Raw genomic sequence first — 23360 nt, forward strand, 5'->3', positions numbered from 1 at the left:
CCAATTTTCTTTTCTACATTATTCACTGGACTGTGCTTGTCTCCTATGCAATATATGTACATATGCAATAGTCTGTCCCTCGACTAGACTGTAAACCCCGAGCAAGGGTGCCAAAATATACTCAGTTTCTAGTGGTGTCTGTGGAATAATAGCTGCTTAATAATTCTTTTGAATGTATATATGAATTTGAATGGGGAAAAGGGCAATAGATTAATTAATTAAGAGATAATTTGGAAATGTTTACTCTGGTCTTTCAGAGAAAAGAATACATAAAAATAATTGCAAAGTCTGTGGAAAGGTTTCCAGTTGAGCTTGGATAGCTGACCTGGAGATATGAGAAGTGCAAACCAACTGATTGAACTAAAGTCCCTCACCTAGTGAGGCTTTCCTACTTTTTCACCATACAGGATCTCCCAGGCCATTTTCCCAGAATTTATGCCCTTCACACCTCAGTGAAATACTTTGGCTCCATAAAGACTTTTTGCAGGAAAAAAAAATTACATTACTAAGATTTGTTAATATATTTCTGTTTGAGTATACCTTCTTTTTTTCAAGATTTATCTTTTTTTTTTTTAAGATTTATCTATTTTAGAGAGAGAACACACATGAGTGAAGGAGGGGCAGAGGGACAGGGAGATGGAGAGAATCCAAGCAGACTCCCCACTGAGCACGGAGCCCAATGAGGGGTTTGACCCCAGGACCTGAGATCATGACCTGAGCTAAAATCACAAGTGAGACACTGAACTGACTGAGCCATCCTTGCACACCTCAAGTGTACCTTACAAAGTGAAGCTGAAAGGGGATGTGTGTCTTTCTTCTTAACAACCCCCCTATTTCTCCCAAAAGTATGAGGTTCAATATTACAAGATCTTAGTATATGGTGTCTGCACTGGGTAAGTAGACTCATGTGTTATAGTGGTTAAGAACACAAAATTTAGAGTCAGGAAACAAACCTTACTCAAAATCTGTCAAACCTGTGTCTATACTAATCAGCTATCTAACTTGGGAGCATTTTACCTTTTACGTTTTAACAAAGAGTTTTTTTTTTTTTCTTTAGTGACCCCTATGTGCCAGGAACTCTGCTAGGTAATGAGAATACAAAGGTACCAAAATCAAACTTGATTTTTTTTTTATATTTTATTATAGAATTTCATTGAATTTTCAGAAAGAAAAGATACATCATCTACAAAATACAGAAAATTATTAACATCAGAATTCTCATCAGCAACAACAGAAGCCAGAGGATAGTAAAACTTTAAAATCAAAATCTCCAAATTGACACAAGTAAATAACTACCTAAAATTCTAATTCAAATGAAACAACCTCTGAAAATGCACAATATAATGTTGTGGGGTTTTTTGGGTTTTGTTTTTTTTGTTTTTTTTTTTGTTTTTTTTTTTGCTCTATGGCACCCAGGTAGGTCCAATATGCTGGTTTTATTTTTTTTTTTTTTTATGGAAGGAATACACATCAATTAAATATCTGACTTCTTCTGTCACCAGCCACAGAAATGTCTCTTCTTTTAAAGGCTCTTGTAATTATCTCAAGCTCATCTGGATATAAATTCCCTATCTTAAACTCAACTGTGCCATCTAACATAACACAATCATAGGAGTGGCATTTTACCATATTCAAAGGTTTTTGGAACTAGACTAAATATGTACCCAAATAAATGCAACTTTGCAATGACATTAAGGACATTTAGGCTCCTCCTCCCCTAGTAGACTATAAAAGTTCAATGAAAGAAGAGTCTGAGCCACCTTTGTTCTGCATTGTATTCTCAAGGCAAGGTTTGCACTCATTTTAATAGCACTTAATGTTAATAGCACTAAAAATGTATTCAATGACTGTATTAGTTTTCCATTGCTGCAAAAAAGTATTTAAAAAATTAGCATCTTAAAACAACATCCATTTATTACTTAACATTCTGCACGTCAGAAATATGGATGGGCTTTGTGAAGTTCTCTAAATGGGGGTCTCATAAAGCCAAAATGAAGGTGTTAGCCACTTGGGTTCTTATCTTGAAGCCCTGGAGAAGAATCTGTTTCCATATTCATTTGGGCTGTTGGCAGAAGCCAGTTCCTTGAGGTTGTGCAACTGTTGTCTATTGGCCTTCCTCAGCTCCTTAAAGCTGCTCACATGACCCCTTTCATCACCAAGCCAGCAACAATGCATCACATCCTTCTCATGCTTTGAATATGTCTGACTTCTTCTGTCACCAGCTAGTTGCAGAAATGTCTCTTCTTCTAAGGACTCATATGGGCTCAAGCCCACCTATCTTAAGGTCAGCTATGCCATATAACACAATCCCATAAGTGATATTTCACATATTCAAAGGTTTGGGGAACTAGAACAGGATATTTCCGTGGGGTGTTTAGAATTCTGCCTACCACAGTGACTAAATAAATGGATTAATTAATGGATGTTTCTATGAAAGTACACAATCAGGGTATCTGACCTGTTCAAAGGATTAGGAATGGCTTTTCTCAAAAAATGATAATTATGAGGATGTCCAAATTTTGAAGAGAAATTAAGAAAAAGGAGAGTTTTTAGGGAAAGGTATATTAGGCAAAGAAAGCCTTGTCTCCAAAGAGCTTGTAGAAGGGGAAGCATGGTACAGTAAAGGAATGGAATGAAAAGTGGTGTGACTGGAAGTCAAAGAGCAAAGAACCTATGGTTCAAGACAAGTATGAAAACATAAATGAGAACCAATTGAGAAATATGGAAAATAATTAATGTGTTAATCATGGATGAGGGTTGTTTTGACACAATCACATTTATTTTTAAAACAGCATTTTATATTGTGTTGTAGAGAACAGATTAAATTAAAGCTATCAGGCATGCAAATTTATCAGTTAGAAGGCCACTGAAATAGTTGAGATTTTGTGGAAACTTGGACGAGGTGTGTGGAAATAAAGAGAAAGAGATGGGTTTAAACTTATGTAAGTAGAAATTACATAACTTGATTTTGGATCAAATATGAAGGCTAAGAAAAGAAAAAGGAAAGGCCAAGGATGACTGCTAGTTTGGGACACTTCAGGGTAAATGGTGGTATCATTAACTGAAATATGAAACATGAATAGAGAAATTTAGTTGGGTAAAGAATATCATGAGCTTGATTATGGACACTCTGAGCCTGAATCCCCTTGAAGACATCCAAATGGCTCCCAAACCTTGCTAACTATCAGAATTATTTATGGAGGCTTTTTAAATTTATAGCTTGCTAAGCCTCTATGCCAGGCCTCCTGAATCAGAATCTACAATAACTACAGGTCAAAGCAAAAATGAAAAGGGGAATCACTAATTATTTTGAACTGAATGAAAATGAAACATATCGAATTTGTGAGATGCAAGTAGTTAGAAGGAAATGTATAGCACTACAGGACCCGTATAAGAAAAAAGACCCCAGTAACCTCAGCTTCCACCTTAAGAACGTAGAAAAAGAAGAGAAAATTAAAACCAATATAAGCAGAAGAAAGAAAATAATAAGAGAGAAAATCAACAAAACAGAAAAAGGAAAACAATAATGAAAATCAATGAAACCAAAATCTATTTCATTAAGAAAAGCATTAAGATTGATAAGCCTCCTGGCAAACTGAACAGAAAAGACACAAATTATCAATACCAGGAATGAGAGTGGTGACCTCGCAGATATTAAAAGGATTATAAGAAAATACTATGCCAATAAATTTCACAACTTAGATGAGATGGAAAATTTCTTGGAAGACCTAAAACATCTTAAGTCTGGATCAAGAAAGGGTGATACATCTTTCACTCCTTGGAATCTTCCTTCCCATCACCCCCTTTTCTAAAGATTCTTTTTCTGGGTGATTTTCACTAGAAGCAATTTTTACCTTCAAAATTCCACACTCCCTACCTTTGAAAGTGTGGCTTCTCCCTACATTTATATGTCTATATTTTAATACAGAACAATAACTCATGAGAACAGCTTAAAAATGAAGGTAGGGAACAGATTTCCTGTCAATCATGGTGGTGAAAAAGATGAAAAGGAAGAATAAGAGAAGGAGGAGGAGGAAATGGGTTTAGAAGTAAGTCAGGGCTCTGGACATGTCTGGGAAGAAGACCCTGGAAAAAGAGCAGCTCTACTTCCCATGTAAACTACCCTGGGACTTCTGGTCTAAAGTGGACTTTCTCTCATCCACCCCAACTCTGTTCTAAGTGACAGACGTTATAAAGAAAGGATACTTTGGGGTCAAGGAGCAAGCTCACATGGTTATTGCTGAGAGAATATGAAGTAAATGAAAGCTCCCTAAGGTGAGGTTCTCTCTTATTCTTCTCTATTTGTTTAGTGCCCCCAAATAGTTCTTACTTTACGTTGAATAAGAGAATACATAAATGTGTTAATTAGGTGATGCTGGCTCATGACATGGTGATGATATGGTGCCACCTGCCTCAGCACTGACTCTTCCTGTAACCTCTCTCAGGAATGTCCATTTTTCCAAGAGACTCCTTTAACTACCAGTTTCCATGATGAAGTGTTGCCTGGCAGTTTTCATGCTGAAGTCAAACACCAACAATTGAATCCTCTTCTAAGTCTCCGTTTCAGATATCCAGATTCTCCATCCCCCCATTCTTCAACTTTTTTAGAATTAAAAGCCCTGTATCCCTGTTAAGCTTCCTTAGGAGTAGAAAGGCAAACTATAATCTGATTCTGCATCAGCTGCATTCCCTTTGGATCAAGTTTAACATAAAGAAAGCTTTGAGATGTGAGGGGAATGGATAAGAAGTTGTTCTGAGAATACAGTAACCCCCCCTTACCCACAGTTTCACTTTCCATGGCTTCAGTTACCCACAGTCAGCTGCATCGGGAAGCAGATGAACCTCCTTCTGACACGTCATCAGAAAGTCAATAGTTGCCTAATGCTACATTGCAATGCATACATCAGTCACCTCACTTCATCCTATCCTGTAGGGATTTTATGATCTCACATCATCACAAGAAGGAAGGTGAGTACAGTACAATAAGATATTTTGAGAAAGAGACACCACATTCACATAACTTTTATTATGGTATATTGTAATTGTTCTGTATTATTATTAATGTTGCTAACCTCATACTGTACCTAACTTATAACTCAAGCTATATCATAGATATGTATATATAGGAAAAATACAGTAGAGTATATATAGGGTTTGATAATATCTGCAGTTTCAGGCATCCAATGAGGGTCTGGGAATGTATCCCCTGTGGATAAGGGGGGACTACTGTACCTTAAGAGATATTCAATATACATCAACTCTGAAATCGTAAACCAATGGTTTAATATGGTCTTTTCCCAAATTCAGGTCGGTCTATCTTAAAGGCAAGACAGTGGAAGGGTTAACCCTACACATGTATGTCCATCGTACCCAAGGGAGTCTTATCAACTTAATTAAAGGAGTAATACAGGATATTTTTTAACTTGAACATATATGACTCAGAAGTCTCACCCAAGCTTTTCTGAACTATAAATGGTCCTGTTTTAAAGTATGAGCCAAAAGGTCTGGGGACACTGAAAAGAAAATGTTTCTTTTGGCCTGACAAATGATAAAGAGCTTTATTTTATAAGGTGTTACTAAAAAGAAAAAAGTGGCAAAAGTCAATTCAAAGGAAACAGAGTGAAACGGATTTAAAAGTGCATGAAACCATTGAGAGCAAGTACTATAAAGTAGCTGAAAAACACACTATGTGGAAAAATTAGAGATAGTACACTGAAAAAATAAGATGGGAACAGGTATAAAAGTGAAAAAGAATGGCCTATTGTCATTCTAAGAAGTAATGCTATATGGCAGGCAATAAAAGACCCTCAGCGGATTTTAAGTAGGGGAGCAAGATAATCGGAATTGTGTTTGAAAAAACTTCTGCAAACTACATGGGATTTAGGACTAGTGCAAAAGATGTTCAAGGCAAGGAGACTAATGTGGAGGTATAGCAATCCTCCAGGCAGGAGGTGAGTAGCTGGACTAGAGCACTAGTAGTCAGAATGGAGAACACAAGGCATGTTTATGAAACATTTCTAAATAAACATAAAAAATGAGTAACTTATAGACTGAGATTTAATATTATTCAGACTACTCCAGGACCCAACAAAGATCCAAGTGGCTTAGATGGTAGGGACAGAGACAGCAATGTCCAAACAAAGGAAATGGGGAAGGTAAAAGGATACCCATGTGAAAGGCACATGATGAAGGTCTTTGTCCAGAACATACCCTAACTTCCAGCCAAATCTCCTAAAAGAGGCAGCCTCTCATTCCTCTCCTTCTAGTCCTTAACTTCAGGCCCTTCCAGGTGACCCAGACAGTATTCATGAAATAAGTGACCAGAAATCTGATCTAGAAGTCAAAGAGTCCTGCTATAGTTTGTCTCTATATCTGGCATTTAGTATTTATTAAGAAATTACATAAGGAAGGTGGTTGTAGGGGTGGTGGTGGGGGTGGTGGTGGTGGTGTGTGTGTGTTTATACTCATAAAATGGTTAAGTCACTTAAGATCAAATCCATGAAACTTATCCTGAGCATATTAACTACCGCAGACTTGGAATCCCTTCTAAAATCTAGGATAACCGCTGCATCTTTAGAAAAAATTTTAAAATGGGTCTGATTCATCTGTTTATTATCCATGTCTCTAATAGGCTTTCAAATATATTTTTTCAAATATAAAACAGATACACACATTCATCATATGCCCATACAAAAGCATGCATACAAGCACTTATAAAAAAATCTGGAGAGGGGCTCCTCAGTGGCTCAGTTGGTTAAGCGTCCAACTCTTGATTTCAGCTCAGGTCTTGATCTCGGGGTTGTGGGTTCAGGTCCCCCATTGGGCTCCACACTGGGCATGGAGCCTACTTAAAAAAAAAATCTGGACAAATAAACACCAAAATGTTAACAACTATGTACTGTATGGGACTAACATGATAAAAAAAAAAGTTTGTCTTTTAATGTGACAAGTTTACTGGAATTTATTATATTTTTCTTTTATATTTTGAGAGTATACAAGTTTGTTTACAGTGATCATATACTGCTTTCCCACTAAGAACCAACATCTGTCTCTTCTCTTTCTCTCTCTCTCATTCTCTCTTTCTCTCAATCCCTATGTCAGGGTACTACTGGGTAAGAGGCTGTTCCTCCATCCAAATGACCAAAGCCTGCACTGACTCTAGTTTATGTTCCTAGTTCTGTTGGCCACCACTCACCTGAACATATCAGATTCCACACTGCTCACAATTCTCATCCTCTGGATTCCAATCCAAGAAATCCGATGTGCTCTCTCCATACCCTCTCTACCAAGCAGTCTGCTAGCTATAGCCAGAAAATTCTGGCTGGCACTGTGCCATGCTTTCTACTACACTATCTGCTTCTCACACTCACGTACCTCTCTTTGAGTCTAATTGCCCCCCCCCATGGGTGGTGGTCTCATTTCTGCCCTGTCTATTCCCACTGCACTCCTGTAGAGCCCACACCCTCTCCTTCCCATTCTTCTTCCTTCTAGAAGTGTTGTGTCTACCTTGTGAGGCTCTTAGGTAGACCTCTGGGACCATATTCATGCTAAGTACAGCTAGGAGGGGTGTAGTCTTTATTGGCCTCTCCCAGGGTCTTATTTTACAAGCACTAATGCTATGGGCTTCCCCTGCAGGGCCATTCAGAGCCTAGGGGATATGTGGTGTCCACCTATATGAGCTACTCAGTTTCTTTGAAGCCATGTTTGCTTTAACCTTGCTTTCTGGCTAGCCACATGGGCCACTGGCCTTGCTCAGCTCTTGATTCCTGGTCTGTGAGAGACCCGCCATTTCTGACATGAGCTTCTAGGTGTTCTCAGCTGCATTTCTCCATAAAGTGTCTCTCCAGGTATCCAGTGAGTGCCTCCACTGCTAACCACAATATTTTCCAAACTAGCCACTTTTGGGGAATGACCCAAACACACTTCTGCTGCTACTACCCAAGTATGGTGGCAAATGAAGCCAGAACTATTGGGATTAAAGCCATCAGCAACATTAACAGGAAATTCCTATATGCAATACTAAGTGAGTGAGGAGGAAATTAAATACCTTCCCTAAAAAATGCAAGACTCTGGAAATGTATAACTAACTCACGGGTTTCTCTAGCAGACCCTCCCCACAATATGGGATTGGCATCAAAGGACAATTTTTTGTGACCTCATATAATTCACTGATCCCCATTAACATCAATTTCCCCATTGGAATAATAGTGATACTAATCATATTCCTGCCCAGATCAAAAGGTTGATAAGAAAATTAAGGAAAAGTGTCCATGAGCTGTGAAAACTCTCAAAACAGAATATGTTCTCTCTCATTCATGTAGGTAACTATAGTCTTTTCAAGGTTCTACTTCTAATCCTCCTCTTAAGGGCTGGTGCCCAGAAGAACAGAAATGATTTATTCTCTGTGGAGATTATTTTGAAGAAGGAAATCCAGGTATATCTCTTTTCCTGGGATCCAAAACAGTTGGGGATTCTGAAGAGGAAATCACAGTTTTAAGCCAGATTATCTGATTGTACTGCACTCTTGTGTTTATTTTACTTTGCCATGCTTAACCCTTTCATCAAGATCCCTTAGATGTGCCACTCTCATCTCAGAATGCTATGGACTATCAGTGCAAGCAATTAGAGATTTGGACTACATGGTTAAATGGGAAGGAATAACCCTCCAGCCACAACAACTTCATGGTTCTAATAATTATACAGAGAGAATTATAAAGGGAAAATATTTTAAAATGGGGATCGTATATGGGGTAAAATGGGGTAGTATATGGGTCTACCCCTATCCTATAGAGATTCTCCAACCAGTTTCATGTTTAAAGAATCAGTTGTGTTTCTACTAGTGAAGATTTTTTTTCCCTAATACTGTCTTCCAAAATGTTGACATTAAAATCTGAATTGAAAAACTTTGAGTAAAAGGGAAGTTTTCACTGACATCTAGGGATCTGAAGTATGGGTAGTCACATGGAAAAGACGAAGTATTCGCTGCCGGATCTCCTTTGTCTTGACTCTGTAAACAATAGGGTTGAGCACAGGAGGAACAAGCAGGTAGATGTTGGCCATGATGATGGGTAAGAGGGAGTCATGCCACTTGTCAAAACGGTGCACCATAGATAATCCAATGAAAGGTACATAAAATATGAAAACAGCACATACATGAGAGACACAAGTACCAAATGTTTTTGCTTGGGCTTCATGTGTCAAGCCCAACACAGTCTTGAGGATAAGCAGATATGACAAGGAGATGAGAAGTGAGTCCAGGCCAATGGCAGAAATGATGACAATGAGGCCATAGATGATATTGACACAGATGTCAGCACAAGCCAGCTTCATGACATCTTGGTGTAGGCAGTAGGAATGGGAAAGAATGTTGGAGTGGCAGAAAGGCAGCCATTTGATGAAGATAGACAGGGGTGCCATAAGTGCAGTACCCCATACCACAGCAGCCAGGCCAATCTTGGTAACATGAGGCAACATTAGCACAGTGGCATGGCGTAATGGGTGGCAAATGGCCACATAGCGGTCAAAGGCCATGGCCAGCAGTACCGTGGACTCCATGCCAGATAAGGAGTGGATGGCAAACATCTGTAGCAGACAAGCATCAAATTGGATGATAGTGGAATTGAACCAGAAGATGGCCATCATTTTGGGCACAGATGAAGTGGAGATAAGGATGTCAAGGCCAGAAAGCATGCAAAGAAAAATATACATGGGTTCATGTAGGCTGTGCTCAGTCGGCACAATGTAGATGATTGTCAGGTTACCTAGCACAGCAATAGGGTACAGGGAGCACAATGGGAAGGCCAACCAGAACTGAGCTTCTTCCAAGCCTGGAAGGCCTATTAAAATAAAATATGTGGCACTGGATTCATTGCTATTAGGGTCCACCATAGTGAAGATGCTGAGCCTCAACCAGTGCCAGGCAGGTTGAGGCTGGAATACAAAAACAAGCCATTGTCAGATCCTCCAGGATCCCAATACCATGCTTTTTTCCCTCCACCCTGATGTCCTATTCTCTGACCCAAACTCTAACTTCATTGCCTATCCAAACTCTGATTCTATTCTAAACTCAACCTAACCACCATTTGTAACTCAAGGCCCAGTTCTAATTATTAATCCCACCTCTAAAGTCAATCTTGAAAACAAGTGAAATACGAAGACAAGTTGCCAGAAAGCAGTTGAGTGTGAAGAAGAGCTCATGGCCAGCATCAGAAAGGACTTCCACCATTCACTGGGCTCAGGATGTGTCAGTAATCTTTGTACCACCATTGAGCTATTACAGGGGTTCCCTCAGACCAGGCAGAGAGCAAAACATTGGGAGCACAAGATTTAGAGCAGAGAGTGAGAGTTTAATTCAAACTGCTGGAGGGAGAAGGTATAAGGAGCCATATTTAACCTAGAATTTCAGGCAAAGAAGCCAAAGTCATCAGTGTTTTAAATCTCCTGTACTGACCTCTCTGTAACCTATGACACTGTGAGGAGTTCCCTCCTTCTTAAAAATTTCTCGCTCCTCCTCCTGCTGCTCCTAATCTCGCTCTGATCACCAGTTCTTGGTCTCCTTTCTGGATCTTCAGCCTCCTCTCCTTGACCCTTAAGCATACTTTTAGATAATAATGCTCTCAGAATTTTATCCTTAGTTCTCCTCTTGTTCTATACCCTCTACCCTGGTCATCTTGTCCCTTTCAATAAATCCATTTGTTATGCATAAACTACCGATTCCTAAATCTGTTTAGCAAGCTTTGAATTGTCTTTTGTGATCCAGATTCATAATTCTAAAGTCTTAAAGAAAGGAATCACCTCTCTCTCAAGCAGTCCAAAAAACAAACTCTTTCTGAGGCAGTATTGTATGGTTGTTAAGACTATGAGCTTTGAAATCAATCCTGGATTCATATCCCAGTGGATAACTTCATTGTGCCATCTAGGCAAATCATTTAACCTTTCTGAGCCTCAGTTTCTCCATCATTAAAATGAGGATAATAGTTGCTGCCTAACAGAGCTCAATATGAGGATTCAGTGAGATGATGAGTGTAAAGCATTTAACACAATGCCTGACACATAGTAAGTGTGCAAATATTTACATCTGTTGTTATTAACTGTTTTCCTCTAGTATGTTCTTTCTTCTGTGGGGTGGGCTGAACAGCCACACAAGCCCAGAGACTCTGATTCTGTCTCCCATGCCCCCAGTGCATCTTTCTTTATCTGTACAATCCCAACAATCTTCCAAGCAAATGAAATCAGCTCACTATCTATTGCTTTAAAAAAAAAAAAAAAAAACTCTCAAAGTTCCACATTAATTCTAGAAAAAAAGATCAAACTGTTAGGTTGTGGCAAAAAGTCTGTCTTCCAGCATCCAGCCCTAGGTTTCTCTCTCACCACTGCTGACCATGACCCCTGTGTTCCAGCCACATTAGAATGCATGCCATTTCATGAAGGTGGCACTGATTCCCATGCTTCTATGTCTTTTTGTCTTTTTTACTTCTTATCCCTTCATCAAGATCTTCCCAGATCCCCCTCCTTGACTTCTCACTGAGCAAAATCTTACTCATCTTTCACATCCTGGTTTACTGTCTCTCTCCTATGCTGTTTTGCTAAGCTTCTACCCCTGGGTATAATTAAATGTTTCTCGCTCTGTGCTCCCAAAGAACTTTGTTTAGGTCTCTTTTCAAGCATTTACAGTCCTGAACTATAATTATTGCTATATTTATTTTCCCATGAATTATGGATTCCTGAATGGCAGGAATCCTACCATATTTATTATTTAGTATTTAGTTAACATTTATTGAAAATGAAAGTGAGAAGAATCCCTCAATACACATCTAATGAGGATAGCACAGCCAAGGAGGCAAGAAGGACTGCCAGTTGTATGAACTATAGAGACTCTGGAGAAGAATGAAAGGATGTTTAGAAGGTCAGTGCAAGGTAGTCTTAATTTTAGAACAAGAATCTTTAGGATCAAACAGAAAAGGGCTTTCTTACCCAGGGAGCCAGAAGGCATTAGAGAATATGTGGAGAACAAGGCAGGTACAAAGCCTTGGCTCTACATAAATGCAAAGTAGGCATGCAGAACAGTTTATGCCCAAGAGACAGGGTGACCTAGGATCCCTCCTCTGCAGACATCAGCAAGAAGGCTCCGCTACTCCAGAGGGCCAGATATCTACACCATCCAAAAATTTCACATGAACAGACATGGTAGAATGGGATCACAATGAGCCACCTTAAGAAAAACTGGGAAAGAATCATGGATTGGCATATTCCACCCTATTACCTCTCAGGGCCAAGTAAGCCAAATCTGGTAAGCAGATTCCTGGGGCTGGAAACTCAAGCCTCAGCTCAGAATAAATGCAGAGGACAATAACAACCTTGTAATGCTGCTGCAAAATTATAAGGTAAGACCTGTCAAAAGGCGTTGTAAAACCCGTATCACAGTGTACAACACACTTTTTAAATTTTTTCCATTAAAATGGGGAACAAGGTCCCTGAATATGTACAAAGTTGCCAAAAAATTTCATTTTCCCCTATTTGTCACCTAAATTGCCACTCCACCTTAGGCACACACTCATGGACACACACACACACACACAATAACTAGCAGTCGATCTCTCACAATGGCAAAGCACTGATGTGGAGATATCAGACAAGAAGAGGACTCACTTGTCCAGGAAGGGAGACACCTCAGCAGTATAAAGTGGGTAGCTACTATTGGTGGAAAATATCAGGCTGGGACACAGAACACTCCAGCAAAAGGAAAATGAAGGAATAGTAGGGGGACCAGCCAGAAGGCACAAGCCTTGAAGCATCCCCATCTCCCACAGTCCTGCCAGGAGGCAGGCAGAGGAAACCCATGTCATCCAGCCTGAACGGGACTGTTGGTAATTAAAACCATTTGCACGCACTCAGCACTCAGAGAACATTTGGAGCTCTGGGGGAAATCAGAACTAAATCATTCCATTTTGAAAATAAAACATACTCAAGGAAAAATAAACAAAGAAAGTCTTTTTTCTTTTTTTTTTTTTTTTTTTTTTTTGAAAGCCTGCACTACCCTAGCCCCAGGGAATAGGCCTGGGATTTTCTCTGAAAAAGTCACACTATCTCAGCAAGTCCCAGCCATGTGCCTTGGAAAGCTGTGAAGGACATCTTGGCCCTTTCTTGAGGATAGAGGAAGCAGAAGCTGCCAGCTACACAGAGCAGAAATACACTTTGAGGCCTTCAATCCCCATTCCTTCCTCCTGGCTTCCAGACCTATGACCAGCCCAGCCTCACGCTCTTCCCAAGAGCTCTCCAAAATCCCTCTTTCTCAGAGACCCATGGAAAGTCAGTCAGAGAGGTAGACCAGGGGCTACAAGCTCTATTTATTCCGATCCAAGAGAATAATAGTCAAGTCACTCCCAACACTGATTTTATTGCTTTTTATGATAACAGAAATCACTGAGTGTCTACAAAACGTTGGACACTGTAAAAAGATGATCTCTAACCTAAGAACAATTCTGCATGATAGGAATTCTATGTACCTTCTCTATATTACAGCTCAGAAAACTGGGTCCCAAGGGATTAAATAATGTTCCCAGGGTTGAACAGTTGACTAGAAAAGCAGAAATTTAACCTGGACTGTCTAACCTCAAGGCCTATACATTTTCTCCTATTCTAGGCTGCCCTTAATTGTGCTGCACCTTCTGAAAGCAATAAAATCTTCCCAAGAGGCAGGGTAGAATGGCCTGGTAAGTAGGACACCTGGCCCAGATAGACCCTTGGAAGGAAACTCAAGAGGGCAATGAAGAGGACCCTCCTGGACTAGGACTTGGGCACTCTCCTTTCAGCCCCAACTCCTCTGGCTGTGACTTTGGGTAGGTCCCATTGTGGAGATTAAAAAACTTTATTCTCTACCCAGTACTTTCTTCTTATATGATTAGAGCCTCTCATCAACCTGCCAGGCAAGTATTATTAATCCCACTTGACTGATAAGGATGTTGAAAGTTAATTAGAGCTATCAGTGCCAAATCCATATGCTTTCCAATAGGCCAGGCTACTGCCCTGCCCTCTCCCAGTCTCCTTCAGAATGTACCAATGTTTTATAAGGACTATTTTAATGTTAATCTCCAAGAAATCCAAACTTTGAGGACCTGTGAGTCTAGAGGGCCTCTCCAGGACTCAAAACAACCTGACCAACTCTACCCACTTATGTGCAGCAGGGAAGGGGAACAAGGAGGGAATGGAAGAAGATTCATAGTCATTGCCATTGTCTGGGCTAAATGCACAGAATGCTCCATGCCTAGAGCAGTGTGGTAGGGACCTCTGGTGCCCCTGCCAGCCTCTGTGGGAACATCTGGAAGAGAATGTCCTTGGAGAGAGCCCAGAATACCTGGGAGCCTCTGGCTCCTACTCCCAGGCCCAGAGAGGGAAGGTAGACTTCAGGGGTGGGCAAGAACTGTAGGATCTCATAACTCAGTTCATGAGAGGGGGGCACTTTCCTTAATACTCCATGAGTGTGGTAGCCCCAGAATCACTTCCACCCCAAATCATCCACATCCCCTGTCCCCCCTTCTTTGCCTGGATTTGATAAAGCATATGAACCTTTGCAGGGCCTTGGTCACTCATTTTAGAATGGCCAAAATGAGAATAGAAATTGCACTCTCTCATTTTTCCAACTCAAAAAAAGTAGAGCCTCACTACAGGCTGGGAGCCTCACTCTACTCATTTGAGTCAGCCTGGCCCTCCAAAATCACCCCCAAATAGAGCTGCAGGGATTCAGGTTCCTGCCCCTCCACGTCCCACATAGGACCAGAGTCAATAAAAGTCCCACAGACCTGCAAAGCTTGACCTGGTAAACAGTGCCCATCAGAGCTACTCTGTTACCTGCACACAGGGAAATGTGGTGCAGTGAAAAAGCCTGATCTTGGACTTTGATTGATATACTGATGTTTTTCCAGTAATCATTGATTGACTGTCATGTACCAGAACCTATGCTAAGCACTGGAGATAATGAGACACAGCATAAACAAGGCACAAGTCAGAACTCCAGGGGTGGAGAGAAATTGAGACAAATCATGCAGCTATCACAACATGTTGGTAAGTACAGGCCTCAGGAGCAAAGCAGACAATAGCTTACCAAGTTGTCAGGCCCAGAGGGCTTCCCTGAGGAGGTGACCTCTGAGCCAAGCCTTGTGGGGCCAGTCACAGTCAACCAGGCAGGGTGGAGAGTATGGGGACAGCAGCATTCAGTTAGACAGTAATAACATACTGAGTACCTACAATGTGCCAAAACTAGAGATAAAACAGTGGATGAAACAGAAAAGATCACTGCTTTCATGGAGCTCATGCACTAGGAGGGAAATAACAAATAGTAAACAAATAAATAAGCAAGAACATATCATGTAAAGATAAGTGCACCTAAGATAAGATGGAGTGAAAGGATAGAGAAGGACAGGTAGGGAGGGCACCCATATTTGAGAGGGGGTCAGTGACAGCCTCTCTGAGGACATGACATATGAGCTGAGAGCTGTATGATAAGAACATGCCAGCCATTCTGAGATCTAGGGAAAGAGCTGAGGAGACAATAAAAGGAGAAGGTCTTCTGTTCTGGGGATTCACAGAACAGAAAGAAGGTCAATGGTAGCCAGGGTATCGAGAACACAGGAGAGTTTTAGAAGATGAGGTCAGAAAGGAGGGACGGGGCCAGATCATGTAGTGGCTTGCAGGACATGGCAAAGGGCTTTCATTTAATTCTGAATCACCTGGGGGAACTAAAGCAACAGACTGGATTTGTTAAAAGTGCACACTGGCGGGGCACCTGGGTGCTCAGATGGTCAAGCAGCATCTGCCTTCAGCTCAGGTCATGACCCTGGGGTCCTGGGATGGAGCCCTTGAGCAGGGCTTCTCCCCTTCCCTCTGCCCCCACCCCCAGCTCATGCTCTCTCTCACTCTGCTCTCTCTCTCTCAAATAAAAATAAATAAATAAATAAATAAATAAATCTTTAAAAAAAAAAAAGTGCACACTGGCAAATTTGAAGACCCAGAGAGAGAGAACACATCTTGTTTGGAAAGCTGCAAGTGGTTCAGTGGGGCTGGGGAACAGAATGCACAGCAGGGGAAGTCACAGTGTAGGTGGTAATGCACTTTTTATAGGAGATGAAGACTGGACCCTGACCCGAGGCACAGACTGAGTCAGGACCAGAGCCCCAGGAGGACTGCTAAGTCCCAATATCAGCCACAGAATGACTCCCAATACAGATTATAGAATGAGCCCTAAACCCCCAATCACAAACTAAGTTTCAACCACTCTAACAACCTGGGACTGGTCCTGTTAACACACAAACCACAATCTAACTCTAACCTAACCCCAACCCAGTCTGCTTTCTGACCCTTCACCTTCATTTAGGCCAACTCCTGCCAAGACCTAGATGGGCACCCCCAGGAAACTGATCACTAAAAATTGCTTGAAAACTACCCATAGGCAGCATCTACCACTGCCCATGCTTCCCTTCACCCCACACAGAAACTGCTAACACTGTCCTTTGAGTCAGGAGCCTCCCTCATGCTCCTTGGCTCCACCCCTGTACTTCTGGTTCACCACAGCCTGGTTTCTCCTTCACTTGGCAAGTCTAATGGGAATTTCCTAGCTATAAGAAACCCACACACCTGTGCATACCCCCTTGTCTCCTGCACTCACCTCAAAGGCCTGGAAGAAATGTGTGTCTTTTTCTCCAGTCCTCTTCCCAAAGAGGTTTGGCAGACTGTGCTGAAGTTCGGCACTCTCTGTCTCCACCCCCTCCTTTGGGCCTCCCTAGTCAGGGTTATTTATTCTCTGTCTTACCTCCTCCCTCCTTCTGCTTCTCCCTCCTGGGGGGTGTGGAGGTGCTGCCCGGAGGGTCTATCAGCAGGTACTCCTCAGTAGCCAACTGTGGGTCTGGTGTCCTTCTTGGCTTCTGTGTCCTGGGAAAGTGTACCGCGGGTATGGGGAAGGAGGGGCAGCGGGTAGAGAGGGTCTCTAGAGTCCTCCCCAGATGGGCCCTGTGCCAGCAGGGATATTGGCCAGTTCCCAATGTAAAGTTAGACAGGGGGATGAGTAAGGAAAGGCTAAAAGAAACTCATTTGTGTGGCCATGGACTTCGTAAGGGGCTTTTCTCCAAGTTTCTTCCCAGGCTCATTCAACTCAACCAGAGGAAAAACAGAATAAGCTTTCAGTGAGGCCCCATAATTAAGTACCAGTCCCTCTTCTTCCTGAAGCTTTCTCTGTCCTCTGCCTTCTTCCTGTTGGTGGCCCCTGCTTGGGTCCTTGCTGAGTGTGGATCCAAGTGGACCCATCCGCCTTTCCCCAAAGCTCTAGGGCTATATTTTCTTTGTCTCCCAGGCTCTGGGCCCTGTGTCTAGCTAACTCATAACATGGATCCCTGGGGACCATGCTATCTTCCACTCCCTGGCCTTGGGTTTCTGAACTTCTGGCTGAGGAAGGAAGATGTGGTTTCCTTAACCCTCCCCTACCTCCAACACCAACCATATAAGACCAATGCCATCTGGTTTCTCTCTTAAGGGCAAAAATCATGAAAGAATATTTTAGAGAGCTAGAGAACAATTTTAATGTAAAACTAAATACCTTACATATTTAAATACTTTTTTTAAAGTCTATAAATAAAGCAAAGTGAATTTTAGTTGGCTTCTCTTTGTTGTCTACTTACCAGTTTTACAACTCTAAGTTTTAAATTTACAACCCAGAGCACGCTAACTCAAACTATGCAAAAACAGACCACGTCAAATCAGGCCATTCCATCTCAAACCATATCAAAACTAGTGACAACAAGAGCTCCAGGTACCTGCAGACCCTGCAGCCTGACACTCGCTGCCATCACCCTCAAGCCATCTCTGCTGTTTCCCTAAACCTCCCAAACTTAGGCTGTGTGAAGACTTCAAATATATATATGTATCTCCCAGGGACTTCTACCTCTGGCCAAAATGGAGTAGCAAGAAGTAACATCCCCCTGAAGGAACCAAGAAATGGACAATATACATAAACAATAGTTTGCAAGACAGTGGGCATCAGGCAGTGAAGTCCAGTGAGCCCTGAGATATGCAAAACAAATAAGGTGAAACCCTGTGGATTCCCCAGCTTCCTGCCCTAAGAAAGTTTCCATGTTGCAATGCAGGGAAGGAGAACCCAGGCAGAGTCCAGAGGACACCCTAAGTTAAGGACATGGAGATGAAGAGTTCAGGAAGATCAAGCCAGCTAGATTTGAAGAGAGAGTATCAAAGATGAGAGATCTATACAGAGAGAACACCAGAGACATAGAGGGTCCTCCTTCAGCTGAGGTCCTGATCAACACATGCATGTGAGCGAGCTACCTAAAGCTGGGGAAAGACCCACCTGAAAGACACTATCCAGTGCTCACACAGGGCCAAGAACAGTGATTGTTTCCACCAGCCAGACCGGAAAACTTCAAGATTCACAGGGTGCTAAGTAAAGAATGCAGAAGGATCTTGCCTCCGTAGTGGGGAATAATGAACCTCAGACTGAGCACTGCTCTAGTCCCACCTAACAAATCTTAAAAGCAAGACCCAAATGACCTAACTATGTACAAGTAACTTGACTGATTCCCTGAACAAAGCAGAAGAACATCTATAGGGATACGAAAATACGCAGAACCAAAGTAAAATCTTCACAGTCTCACAAATGATCAAATTGCCAGACACGCAAAGAAGAAAAATGACCCCTAATGAAGAGAATAATTAAAACTGACCTGAACTGAACTACAAGATAAAGATATTAAGATGATAACTATAACTGCATTAAATAGCTTAAAAAGTTAAGTAGAGACATGAAAGATATTTTTTAAAATTGAAATCAGGAGTGCCTGAGTGGTCCAGTAGGTTAAGTGTCTGCCTTCTGCTCTGGTCAACATCCTGGGATCTAGCGCTATATCCAGCTCCCTGCTCAGTGGGGAGTCTGCTTCTCCCTCTCCCTCTGCCCCTGCCTGCCACTCCCCCTGCTTGTACCCTCTCTGTCAAATAAAATAAAATAAAATAAAATAAAATAAAATAAAATAAAATAAAATACCCACAGACTCAATGAGCAGTGGGAGAACTTCAAGTGGCCTAATTACATGTGATTGGAGTCCTCAATGGAGGGGGGGGACAAAAAATAGGGGCCAAAAGTTTTCCAAATTTGACACACACTATAAACCTATAAACTCATAGATGCAAGAAGCTCAAGATAAAGATGTTTTAGGTACACAAAGGCTGAAATAATTCATTATCGGCAAACTACATCACAAGGTATGATAAAGAAACTCTTCAAGCAGAGAAAAATAACACCAGATAGAAATAATGTACATCTACACAAAGAAATGCAGGGCAGTAAAAACTGTAACTACATGGGTAAATACATAAAGTTGTTTTTTTATTATTCAAACCTCTTTAAAGATAATTGTTTAAATGAAAATAACAATAATTTAGTGTGGGGTTTACAAAATATATAAAAGCAATATATACAACAACAGCACAAAGATTGGGAGGAGAGGAATGGAAATACAGTATTATAAAATTCTTCTACACATTAAATGTTTAAATGAAGGTAGGCTGTGATAAGTTAATATATATTATAAACATTAAGCAGCCATTAAAATAACAAAACAGTGGGGTGCCTGGGTGGCTCAGTCCTTAAGCCCCTGCCCCACATTGGGCACCCTGCTCCGCGGGAAGGCACTGCTTCTCCCTCTCCCACTCCCCCTGTTTGCGTTCCCTCTCTCGCTGCATCTCTGTCAAATAAATAAATAAAATTTAAAAAAAAATAACGAAACAGTGATAGCTAACAAACCATACAGGAGATAGCATGGAACCATTAAAAGTATTCAGTTAACCAAAAGAAAGAAAAAAAGGCAAAAGGGGGGAAAAACAGAAGGTACAAATAGAAAACAAATGGGATACCCCAATTAAAATACAGATATCATCAAATCAGATAAAAATGAAAGATGTGACAATATCCTGTCTATAAAAAAAGGCACTCCAAACCAAAAGACACAAATAGATGAAAAGTAAGGAATGGAAAAAAATACATATCATGATTACATTAATTACAAGAAAGCTAAAATGGCTTTATTAATATCAGGCAATGTAGATTTCAGAGTAAAGAATATTACCACAAATAAAGAAGGTCACTTCATAATGATAATTCATTATGAGAAAATTAAAAATGCTAAATATTTAAACACCTGTTAAGAAAATTTCAAAATATTTGAAGGATAAAGTGACATAACTACATGAAACAATAGACAAATATAAAATTATATATTTCAATATCTCTCTTAAGAATTAATAGAACATACTTAATAGTAAAACAGATGTTTTCCCCCTAAGATCACGGGACACTTATCACTTCTATTCACAATATCCTGGCATGTCTTGCCAATGCAATAAAACAAACTAATCAACTAAATGTATCCAAATTTGAAAGAAAGAAGTAAAACTGTCTTTGTTCACAAGCAACATGATCACCCATGTAGAAAATCTAATGCAATATACAAAAAACTTGTAGAAATGATGATTGAGTTTAGCAAAGTTCAAGACTCAGGACTAATGTAAAGAAATTAATTATAGTTCTGTACACTAGCATAATGGATAATCATAAATGTTAACTAAATACCATTTATAATAGCATCAAAATATGAAATACAGATAAGTCTGATGAGAGACATGAAAAACCTGTACAATGAAACTACAAAACATTTCTGAAAGAAATTGAGGGAGACCCTAAAAATGAAGAGATATACTGTGTTCGTGAATTAGAAAACTCAACAATGTCAATTCTCTCTAAACTGACCTATATCAATTCAGTACAATTCAAATAAAAATTCCAAAAGACTATTTTATATAAATTTTAAAACTGCTGCTAAAATTCACAGTCAGACCACCTTTGAAAATGAAGAACAAAGTGAAAGGATTAACAATACTGATTGCAAGATATCTTACAAAGCTACAGTAGTCAAAACATTGTGGTATTAACATAAAAAATAGAAAAATAGGTCAGTGAATTGAACAAAGAGTCTAGAATGGGACCTATACATATATAGATAACTGATTTTCTACAAGGATACAAAACCAATATAGCTGACCATGGATGGTCCAGTAGCATTAAAATAACCAGATATCCATTTGGAAATAAATTAACTTTGATCCATACCTTACACTATATACAAAAATTAACACAAAATAGATCACAGAGCTAAACGTAAAACCCAAAACTATGTTTCTAGGGGATGAAAAAGAACATGGATTTTTGTGTATGTGCATGTGTATGTGTATGGATTGGGGTGATGAGTTTTTAAATACAATATCAAAAGTGTGTGCTGCTGGGAGCACAGCTCACTGACAGGACCAGCTGCGGCCTCTCTGGCTCCACCTCCATGTTAGCAGGAAGGCCACACTTGTCCAGGCTACTCCCAGCCAATGGCTTAGTACTGACCCATTCCTGCCAATGTAGGAGCCTTCTGATGAGAAACCTTCACTTGGGGCTGCTCCTTTGGCCTGGCCAAAATGTTCTTAGAACCACACTTCTGTACTGACACATTCCAGATATCTGGAAATAGACAGCCCAGTGGGTTGGATGCTCCAATCACCAAGACAACAAGATCCTAATCCTCTCAGCTTTGGCAGGGATTAAAGGCATTGGGGAGGTTATTCTGCTCACCTACCACCCTGTGAGAACATATGGAGGATCCATGAACGGATCTCCTTGGTCTTGGCTCCATAGACAACAGGGTTGACCACAGGTGGTAATAGTAGGTAGATATTAGCCATAATCACATGTAGCAGGGAGGTAGGGCCCCCCAGCCTGTGCACCACTGAGAGCCCAATGAGGGGCACATAGAAGACCAGGACAGCACAGATATGGGAGACGCAGGTGTTGAAAGCCTTGAGTGCTGCCCCCCGAGAAGACAACTCCAACACAGTCTTCAGGATGAGAATGTAGGAGAGGCCAATGAAGAGGGAGTCCACACCCATCACTGAGAGGATAATGAAGAGTCTGTATTCTACACTGACCATGGTGTCAGTACAGGACAACTTCATAATATCTTGGTGCAAACAGAAGGAGTGTGTGACAGTATGTGTTTGGCAGTATGACAACCGCTTCAGGATGAAGGGCAGAGGGAAGAAGAAAACAAATCCCCTGGTCAGGGCAGCTAGTCCAGTCTTGGCCACAGTAGGCCCTGTGAGCACAGAAGCATGCCACAGTGGATGGCAGATGGCCACAAAGCGGTCAAAAGCCATGGCCAGCAGGACAGCTGACTCCATGGCCAACAGAGCATGGATAAGGAACATCTGGGCCAGACAAACATTGAATCCTATCTCCTGGATGCCTGTCAGGAAGAGGCTGGCCATCTTAGGCATGGTGACAGAAGACAGGACTAGGTCAATGGTGGAAAACATGGCCAGGAAGAGGTACATGGGCTCATGCAGGCACCTTTCCACACAGATGATGAGGACAATGGCCAGGTTGCCCAGAGTGGCCAAGGCATACATAAAACACAGTGGAAAAGCCAGCCAAAAGTGTATGTTAGGCCCCAGGCCAGGGATGCCCACCAGCAGGAAATACACTGGGTGTACCAGAGTTCCATTTGGAACGGCCATGACAGGAACCAAGTCCTGAGACTTCTGCATGCCAAGTCCAGGGTCTATGAAGGGGAAAAGGAGAAACACCATTCAGTCATGGCTCAGAGGAGAGAAAGGAATTACAAGGGCACTGGCGTCATGATGACAGCAGCAAACAGAAGATAAAGTACTTGTAATTCTGAACTCCAGCCTCTCTGTGCTCTGAGTCTCTTTCTACACACTTCCCAGGGACCCATTAATCTCAGTGTGTGATAACACACTCAGAAAACATGCAACAGCTCTTCTTTTCCAGAGCTGAAGCTGTGGACCAGAGCACTACTCTTAACCACTTCTCCAACACAGTGGACCTGCCCAGAATGTTCCACACTGACCCCAGCTCTTCTAGTGCATGTGAAGGTAAAGTTCATTTGGGTCCAGAGTGTAAGGCTCAGTCTGTGATTGCCTTTAACATCCACTCTAATCTGATTAAGAGCAGAAAGCAGGGGTTCTGTCTGGTATGGGGTTTCAAGAGACAGATTTATGTTTAGGCCTGAGGAGCATTTCCCAAACTCCCCTGATAGACTAATCTGAAGCAGTTATTGAAAACACTATTCCCAAGGTCTGACTCCAGGCCCAGAGAATCAGAATTTCCAGGGCCAGGGGGTCCAGAAATCTGATTAAAAACAGTAATTCCTTTCTCCCCAGGTGAATTTTGTTTTTAATCAGGGAAATTTGTGAAAAGCAGTTCTGGTGTTCTGGGAGGTGGGGAGATGGGGAGTGAAGAAAGATTA

General features: G+C 41.2%; 2 protein-coding genes across 2 annotated transcripts; both read right to left on the minus strand.

Annotated features, from left to right (window-relative positions):
- Nucleotides 1-8934: 8934 nt before the first annotated feature.
- LOC110576465 (olfactory receptor 51E1) lies at nt 8935-9888 on the minus strand. The gene has a single exon (XM_021685656.1). The coding sequence runs from the start codon at nt 9886-9888 to the stop codon at nt 8935-8937; it is 954 nt and encodes a 317-aa protein (XP_021541331.1).
- An 11775-nt stretch (nt 9889-21663) lies between these two features.
- LOC110576464 (olfactory receptor 51D1) lies at nt 21664-22638 on the minus strand. The gene has a single exon (XM_021685655.1). The coding sequence runs from the start codon at nt 22636-22638 to the stop codon at nt 21664-21666; it is 975 nt and encodes a 324-aa protein (XP_021541330.1).
- Nucleotides 22639-23360: the final 722 nt, after the last annotated feature.

This window comes from Neomonachus schauinslandi, chromosome 11, assembly GCF_002201575.2.
Source record: "Neomonachus schauinslandi chromosome 11, ASM220157v2, whole genome shotgun sequence".
NCBI classification, from domain to species: domain Eukaryota; kingdom Metazoa; phylum Chordata; class Mammalia; order Carnivora; family Phocidae; genus Neomonachus; species Neomonachus schauinslandi.

Bases quoted from the DNA above. Each gene is read 5' to 3' on its own strand.
- LOC110576464 (XM_021685655.1), bottom strand. From the start codon at position 22,638: ATGCAGAAGTCTCAGGACTTGGTTCCTGTCATGGCCGTTCCAAATGGA.
- LOC110576465 (XM_021685656.1), bottom strand. From the start codon at position 9,888: ATGGTGGACCCTAATAGCAATGAATCCAGTGCCACATATTTTATTTTA.